The 8958-nt window shown below is 54.2% G+C and overlaps 1 protein-coding gene across 1 annotated transcript in view; it reads right to left on the reverse strand.

Moving 5' to 3' along the window:
* The window catches only part of LOC140386524 (B-cell receptor CD22-like), a 101312-nt gene extending 92735 nt beyond the window's left edge, over positions 1 to 8577 (reverse strand). The window contains exon 1 of the mRNA XM_072468931.1: positions 8513 to 8577. Coding sequence (XP_072325032.1) covers positions 8513 to 8555 — 43 coding nt within the window. The 5' untranslated portion in view covers positions 8556 to 8577. The remainder of the gene's footprint in view (positions 1 to 8512) is intronic.
* Between the last annotated feature and the right edge of the window lie 381 nt (positions 8578 to 8958).

An 8958-nucleotide genomic window follows, 5' to 3' on the forward strand; every position in this document is an offset into this window, starting at 1 on the left:
CCCATTTCACTTCCGTTAACTAGCCCAACCAACTAGCATGGTGGCCCCTTCCCAGGGCCTCTGGCTACTCCTCACCCCCCCCCCCCAATCTGCCCTTCAACCCCATCTCTCTAAACAACAAACAGACAAGAACAATCAAAAGGCACACTGACCCTCTCCGCTCCCATCGCCATAAGCTTTGCCATTCCACCCAGTGCATGTACCAATACTCTGTACCAACACCACTCCAATGTTTAATGTCCTCACACACTCCCAGTCCATGGTCTCGCATAAAGTCCTTCGCCTCCTCCGGCGAGTCAAAATAACACTCTTGCTTCTGGTGCGTAACCTACAAACGAGCGGTGCCCTGGAGGCCAAACTTCAATCCATCTTGTAGAGAGTGGCCTTGATCCAGTTGTAACCAGCCCTCTGCTTGGCCAACCCAAATCCCAGGTCTTGATAGATATGCACTGTAGCGCACAAAGACTCCGAGAGACGAATAGAGTGAAGTCGATGAGGCTTTATTAAGGGAGACTGTTTCCCCCGCAGTTCAGTAGTAGACTACCTGCGGGGGAGGGCTCCAGGTACTTATACTCCGCCTTCAGGGCGGAGCTAGAGGTCAACGTCCAACCAGGACCCGGGATCTGTCAGTCAATGACATCATGGCTTCACAGTCCCACATGACCCCTAATGCATGCTACCACATTCACCCCTTGTTAAAAATGAACCCGGCGGGGTGATGCTTCGCATGGTGGTAAGGGTTTATAAGGCTGGTCCTGGGAGGAAAACTTTCACATGTTATAACAGTATGTACAAGGTTTTTTTTTGTTTCAAACTATTTACCGTAATCGTCAGGAAAAGACAAAATGTTCTCGTTAAAAGTCCACATTGTACTGTTAGATCGACGCCACGAGTCGGTTGGGCGGTCTGGTCGTCCGTGTCGATCACCTCGGCCCCGGTGGTGGTGGTGGTGCTTGTTCCGGTGTTGTCTTCTCCGGAAGCCTTACGGTTTCAGCTTGGGCTTTATTCCTGGTCGGGCCTGGGAGGAGGACTGATCCTCCTGGGAAGGGGGCGGTCGCGGGGTGCGGCGGTGGCAGGAAGGGGGGGGGGTTGGGTGATTGGTGTCGGGGTGGTGTGTGTGTTGCCGGCGGGCGCCAGATCTCGCAGAGAGACCGTGTCCTGTCGGCCGTCGGGGTACTCCACGTAGGCGTACTGCGGGTTCGCGTGAAGGAGGTGAACCCTTTCGACCAACGGGTCCGACTTGTGCGCCCGCACGTGCTTTCGGAGCAAGATGGGTCCTGGGGCCGCCAGCCAGGTCGGCAGCGACGTTCCAGAGGAGGACTTCCTGGGGAAGACAAGTAGGCGCTCATGAGGCGTTTGATTAGTGCTAGTACACAGTAGTGACCGGATGGAGTGGAGGGCGTCCGGAAGGACCTCCTGCCACCGGGAATCTGGGAGGTCCCTGGACCGTAGGGCCAGTAGGACGGTCTTCCAGACCGTGCCGTTCTCCCTCTCTACTTGCCCATTCCCCCGGGGGTTGTCGTCCTGCTCGAGGCTATCCCGTTGCTGAGCAGGAACTGGCGCAGCTCGTCACTCATGAAAGAGGACCCCCTGTCGCTGTGGACGTATGCGGGGCAACCGAACAGTGTGAATATGGTGTTCAGGGCTTTAATGACTGTGGCCGCGGTCATGTCAGAACAGGGGATGGCGAATGGGAAGCGGGAGTACTTGTCCACCACATTAAGGAAGTATATGTTGCGGTCGGTGGAGGGGAGGGGGTCCTTTGAAATCCAGACTAAGGCGTTCAAAGGGGCGGGAAGCCTTAATCAGGTGCGCACCATCCGGCCTGAAAAAATGCGGTTTGCACTCTGCGCAGATGTGGCAGTTCCTTGTGACTGTACGGACCTCCTCTAAGGAGTATGGGAGGTTGCGGGACTTGATAAAGTGGAAAAACCGAGTGACCCCCGGGTGGCAGAGGTCCTCGTGGAGGGTTTGGAGGCGGTTAATTTGTGCGTTGGCACATGTGCCGCGGGATAGGGCATTGGACGGCTCGTTCAGCTTTCCGGGACGATACAAGATCTCGTAGTTGAAGGTGGAGAGCTCGATCCTCCACCTTAAGATCTTGTCGTTTTTGATTTTGCCCCGTTGTGCATTATCGAACATGAAGGCTACCGACCGTTGGTCCGTGAGGAGAGTGAATCTCCTGCCGGCCAGGTAATGCCTCCAATGTCGCACAGCTTCCACTATGGCTTGGGCTTCCTTTTCCACTGAGGAGTGGCGGATTTCTGAAGCATGGAGGGTTCGGGAGAAAAAGGCCACGGGTCTGCCCACTTGGTTAAGGGTGGCCGCTAGAGCTACGTCGGAGGCGTCGCTCTCGACCTGGAAGGGGAGGGACTCGTCGATGGCGCGCATCTTGGCGTTTGCGATATCCGCTTTGTTGCGGCTGAAGGCCTGGCAAGCCTCTGTCGACAGAGGGAAGGTCGTGGTCTGTATTAGAGGGCGGGCCTTGTCTGCGTACTGGGGGACCCACTGGGCGTAGTATGAAAAGAACCCCAAGCAGCGTTTCAGGGCTTTTGAGCAGTGCGGGAGGGGAAATTCCATGATGGCGCGCATACGTTCGGGATCGGGGCCTATTATCCCATTGCGCACTACGTAGCCCAGGATGGCTAGCCGGTTGGTGCTAAAAACGCACTTGTCCTCGTTGTACGTGAGGTTCAAGGCTTTAGCGATCTGGAGGAATTTTTGGAGGTTGGCGTCGTGGTCCTGCTGGTTGTGGCCGCAGATGGTTACATTGTCGAGATACGGGAACGTGGCCCGCAACCCGTGTTGATCAACCATTCGGTCCATCTCTCGTTGGAAGACCGAGACCCCGTTTGTGATGCCAAATGGGACCCTTAGGAAATGGTATAATCGCCCGTCTGCCTCGAAGGCTGTGTACTTGCGGTCACTTGGGCGGATGGGGAGCTGATGGTAGGCGGACTTGAGGTCCACGGTGGAGAAGACTTTATATTGGGCAATCCGATTGACCATGTCGGATATGCGGGGGAGATGGTACGCGTCTAGTTGTGTGTACCTGTTGATGGTCTGGCTATAGTCTATGACCATCCTTTGTTTCTCCCCTGTCTTCACTACTACCACCTGTGCTCTCCAGGGACTATTGCTGGCCTGGATTATGCCTTCCTTTAGTAGCCGCTGGACTTCGGACCGAATGAAGGTCCGGTCCTGGGCGCTGTACCGTCTGCTCCTAGTGGCGACGGGTTTGCAATCCGGGGTGAGGTTCGCAAACAAGGACGGGGGTTGCACCTTGAGGGTTGCGAGGCCGCAGATAGTGAGTGGGGGTATTGGGCCGCCAAATTTGAAGGTAAGGCTCTGTAGATTGCACTGGAAGTCTAATCCCAGTAATGTGGGGGAACAGAGTTGGGGGAAGAACGTGGAGCCTGTAGTTTTTGAACTCCCTCCCCTGCACCGTTAGGGTAACTGTGCAGAAACCTTTGATCTGTACGGAGTGGGAACCTGCAGCTAGGGAAATCTTTTGTACGCTGGGATGGGTGGTCAAAGAACAGCGTCTTACCGTGTCGGGGTGGATAAAGCTCTCCGTGCTCCCCGAGTCGACTAGGCATGGTGTCTCGTGCCCGTTTATCAGCACCGTTGTCGTCGTCGTCTGTAGTGTCCGGGGCCGAGCTTGGTCCAGCGTTATTGAAGCGAGACGTGGTTGTAGTAGTTGAGCGTCTTCTTCGAACCCCGTGGAGCCGTCGACACTGGGGTCCGTTGTTGCTGTCCAAGATGGCGTCGGGGATGAACAAAATGGCTGCCCCCATGCATCACACATGGCTGGGGGGTCACAAGATGGTGGCGGGGGTGGACAAAATGGCCGCCCCCATGCGTCGTACAGGTCTGGGGTGGTCCAAGATGGTGGCGCCCTTCCTCCCCTCGTGGTGGCCAGGACCCAAAATGGCGGCGTCTGTGGGTCGCACATAGGGGGCTGGGGGGGTTGGGGAGCGTTAGGAACGCGCGGGGCTCCCTCATCTCTGGGGACAGCGGTGGTCGGGACCCAAATTGGTAGCGCCGGCGGGTCATACGTGGGGCGCGGGGGGGTGGTTTGGGTGGCGTTAGAGCTGCGCAGAACTCCCTCTTCTCCGGGGAGAGCGGTGGTCGGGACCCAAAGTGGTTGCGCCGGCGGGTCATACATGGGGCGCGGGGGGGGGTTGGGGAGCGTAAGCGGCGTGCACAGCTCCCTGTTGTCCCGGGACAGCGGCGACCTCGCGGGACCGGCACACAACCGCGAAATGGCCCTTTTTCCCGCAGCTCTTGCAGATCGCTGCGCGGGCCGGGCAGCGCTGCCGGGGGTGTTTCGCCTGGCCGCAGAAATAGCAGCGGGCGCACCTGGTGTGACTTGGCGTTTGGACCGCGCAAGCCTGTGGGGTGTCCGGGGGGGGTGGGTTTGTCGCGACGGGTACGTACGGAGTGGTCGGGGCCGTAGGCGCGGGTATTACGCGTGGCCACGTCTAGGGAGGCTGCTAGGGCCCGTGCCTCTGAGAGTCCTTGCGACTCTTTTTCTAGAAGTCTTTGGCGGATTTGGGAGGAGTTCATACCTGCCACAAAAGCATCGCGCATTAACATGTCCGTGTGTTCATTTGCGTTCACCGACGGGCAGCTGCAGGCTCGTCCCAAAATTAGTAGCGTGGCGTAGAATTCATCTATCGATTCTCCGGGACTTTGCCGTCTCGTTGCGAGTTGATAGCGAGCGTAGATCTGGTTTACTGGGCGGACATAGAGACTTTTCAGTGCTGCGAACGCCGTCTGGAAATCCTCTGCGTCTTCGATGAAAGAGAAAATCTCCGTGCTTAACCTCGAGTGCAGGACCTGTAGTTTTTGGTCTTCTGTGACCCGGCCGGTGGCCGTTCTGAGGTAGGCCTCGAAACAAGTCTGCCAGTGCTTGAAAGCTGCTGCCGCGTTCACTGCGTGGGGGCTGATCCTCAGGCATTCCGGGATGATCCTGAGCTCCATAGTCCTTTTTAGGCACGCTTAATAATTTGTAGCGCACAAAGACTCCGAGAGACGAATAGAGTGAAGTCGAAGAGGCTTTATTAAGCGTGACTGTTCCCCCGCAGTTCAGTAGTAGACTACCTGCGGGGGAGGGCTCCAGGTACTTATACTCCGCCTTCAGGGCGGAGCTAGAGGTCAACGTCCAACCAGGACCCGGGATCTGTCAGCCAATGACATCATGGCTTCACAGTCCCACATGACCCCTAATGCATACTACCACATGCACCTCCTCCCATCTTTGTCTGCCCACCTCACAATCTTCTCCTTGTTGAGAAAACAATGCAGCCTCATCACCATCGCCCTCAGCAGGCCCCTCACCTGCGGCCTCTTCCTAAGCACCCTGTGCACTCAGTCCAGCTCGAGAGAACGGTCCAAGACCACTCCCCCATCAGCTCCTCTAACATGCTCACCACGTACTTGGCACCATGCATACCTTCAATACCCTCAGGCATCTCTGCAATTTTGCCATTTGGAGCAAAATTGGGATTCTTCAACTTTTCCCTCAGCCTTTTCTGACTGCTCATTACCATCCCCATCTTCGCCTGCAGTGAGGTTAACTGATCCCTGTGCTCCCCCACCGTCTCCTCCACCTTTTGGATTGCCAGGCTCTGTGTCTCCTGCCTCTGCTCCACTTGCTCAATCGCCACCCTAAGCAGCTCCACCACCTTCGCCAGGTCCTCTAAGGCCTCCTTCCTCTGCTGCTGAAACTTGCCATTGAGGAATTCCACCAGCTGCTCTGTGGACCACTGGCTGTCAACTCTGCCCTCCTGCTCTCCACCATCTTCTCCTGTGTCAAACCATTATTGCTCTCTCGCTGTCTCTTTCTTGTTGTGCTCCTTATCTGATGAGCCAGCAGTCCCACCAGAGGAGTATCACATTCCCTCAGTCCTCATGCACTTTTTACCACCAAACTCCACACGATGCGGGTGGGGAAGAACAGAAAAAAACGACCTCGAACCGGAGCCACTAAATATGCCACCACTCACTACATGGCCGCCACTGGAAGCCATCAAGATAGGGAGAGTTGTAGGGACTGGAGAAGGTTACAGAGATAGGGAGGGTGGTAGGGGCTGTAGGAGGTTACAGAGATAGGGAGGGTAGTAGGGGCTATAGAAGGTTACAGAGATAGGGAGGGTTGTAGGGACTGGAGGAGCTAACAGAGATAGGGAGGGCAGTAGGGGCTTGTAGGAGGTTACTGAAACAGGGTGAGATGCAGCAGCTGGAGGAGATTAGACAGATGGGGAGGATTGTAGTTTATTCAAGGTGCTTACAGGGAGGTGTGTTGGTGCTGGAGGAGGTTACAATGATAGGCAGGGTTGTAGTGTATTGGAGTTGGATTCAGAGATAAGGAGGGTTGTTAGGGCTGGAGGAGGTTACAGCAATAGGTAGAGCTCTGTAGCAGGGGGAGGTTACAGAGGAGGTTGGGAGAGGTGAAGGGGCTGGAGGACGGTATAGGGATAGAAAGGGATGTGAGGGCTGGAGAAGGTTATTGAATAGATAGCTTTGTATTGGTTGAGGGTGTTACCAAGATAGGATGGTTAGGAGATGAGATGATGTTGCAGAGATAGGGAGGGTTGGTAAAGACTGGAGGAATTTTAAGGGATAGGGAGGTTCATAGGGGCTGGAGGCAGTTACAGGGATAGGGGAGGTGTTGGGGCTGGAGGCCATTACAGAGATAGGGAGGGTTGTAGGGGCTCGAGGAGGTAACAGAGATTGGTAGGGTTGGAGGAGGTTACAGAGATAGGGAGGGTTGTACAGGTTGGAGGAAGTTACAGAAATAGGGAGGGTTGTAGGGACTGGAAGGGTCTAAAGGGATATGGAGGGTTGTAGGGGCTGAAGGAGGTTACAGGTTAGACAGTGTAGTAGGGGCTGGAGGAGATTAAAGAGATAGGGAGAGTTGTAGAGCAGGAGGAGGCTACAGGGATAGGGAGGGTTGTAGGGACTAAAGGAGGTTACAGAGATAGGGAGGATTGTAGGCGCTAAGGAAGGTTACAGACATAAGGAGAGTCATTGGGCCTGGAGGGCTTTACAGAGATAAGGAAGATTCTGAGGCGCGAGGAAGTTACAAAGTTAAATATGGGTCGATGAACTGGAGGTGTTTATAGGGATAGGGAGGGATTTAGAGGGTGGTGGAGGGAACAGAGATTGGGTGTGTTCTCGGGGCTGGAGGAGGTTCCTGAGAAGTGGAGACTTGTAGGGTTGGAGGAGTTAACTGAGATTGTGAGAGCTGTAGGTGCTGGGGGGTTTCTGGGGATATGTAACATTATAGTGGCTGTAGGGTTTTCTAAGATAGGTTGGGTTGTAGGGGGCGGGAAGAGTTTACAGGATAGGGTGGGTTATAGGGGCTGGAGGAGGTTACAGAGATAGAGATGATTGTAGGGCAGGAGGATGTTGCAGACATATGAGTTGTAGGGGTTGGAGGAGGTTATAGAGATATGGAGGGTTGTGGGGGCAAGAGGAGGTTACAGAGGTAGGGAGAATTATTGGGGCTGGAGGTGGTTACAGAGATAGGAAGGGTTGGGGCCTGGAGGAGGTTACAGAGATAGGGAGGGTTGTAGGTGCTGGAGTGGTTCATAGAGGTAAAGAGGCTTTAAGTGGCTGGAGGTGGTTAAAGAGACAGTGAGAGTCATTGAGCCTGAAGGGCTTTATAGAAATAGAGAGGGATGTAGGGGCAGGAGTAGCTTATAGAGGCAGGGAGGGTTATCGGGCTGCAGAAGGTTACAGCAATGGGAAGAGGTGCTTGGCCTGGAGAAGATTATAGAGGTAGGGAAGGTTGTAGGGGCTGAAGGAGGTACAGATTTAGGGTAGGTTGTAGAGACTGAAGGACCTTATCAAAATAGGGATGATTGTAGGCACTGGAGGAGGTTACAGAGATCAGGAAGGTTGTCGGGGCTGGAGCGGATAACAGAGATAGTGAGGATTGTAGGGGCTGGAGGAGTTTACAGAGATAGGGAGGGTTGTAGCGGCTGGAGGAGGTTACAGAGATAGGGAAAGTTGTAGCGGCTGGAGGAGGTTACAGAGATAGGGAGGGTTGTAGGGGCTGGAGGAGTTTACAGAGATAGGGAGGGTTGTAGCGGCTGGAGGAGGTTACAGAGATAGGGAGGGTTGTAGGGGCTGGAGGAGTTTACAGAGATAGGGAGGGTTGTAGGGGCTGGAGGAGGTTACAGAGAGAGAGAGGGTTGTAGGCGCTGGAGGAGGTTACAGAGAGAGGGAAGGTTGTAGGGGCTGGAGGAGATTACAGAGAGAGGGTGGGTTGTAGCGGCTGGAGGAGATTACAGAGATAGAGAGGGAATGAGGAGGGATTTGAAAGTGAAGGGAAGACTGTTGTAATTGATGTGTTTCCTGGCCGGGAGGGGATCACCAGTAAGCGGTAGTGATACTTCAACAGTTGTGGTGAGTTTTGGGTTCGGGGCCAGCCCAGTGTGGGATTCACGGAGGACAGAAATCTAACCTTGTGAGAAACAGATTTGTGTTTATAATCGCTTACCTCTCAGCAGAATACAAATGACAAGTATTGCGATATAATCCATCCAATGCTGATGTCAGATCTAAAAATGGACAAAATGATTGAGTTTAAATAAGAGTTGCAATCGTCCCAGATGATCACAGGCTGAGGAGGAATGCTGACTGGTGGTGATTTACTCTAAGAATCACCACACAACAGTCTAAGGGTAATGCGGGGCCTTCCTGAATAGTTCAAATATATTTTTGTCAGGGCACATTTTATGTCATCATTGGCTACAGGAATAGTGCCAGAGGACTGGAGGACAGCAAATGTGGTCCCTTTGTTCAAAAAGGGGAGCAGAGACAACCCCGGCAACTATAGACCGGTGAGCCTCACGTCTGTAGTGGGTAAAGTCTTGGAGGGGATTATAAGAGACAAGATTTATAATCATCTAGATAGGAATAATATGATCAGGGATAGTCAGCATG

This window comes from Scyliorhinus torazame, chromosome 12 (assembly GCF_047496885.1).
Source record: "Scyliorhinus torazame isolate Kashiwa2021f chromosome 12, sScyTor2.1, whole genome shotgun sequence".
Lineage (NCBI taxonomy): Eukaryota > Metazoa > Chordata > Chondrichthyes > Carcharhiniformes > Scyliorhinidae > Scyliorhinus > Scyliorhinus torazame.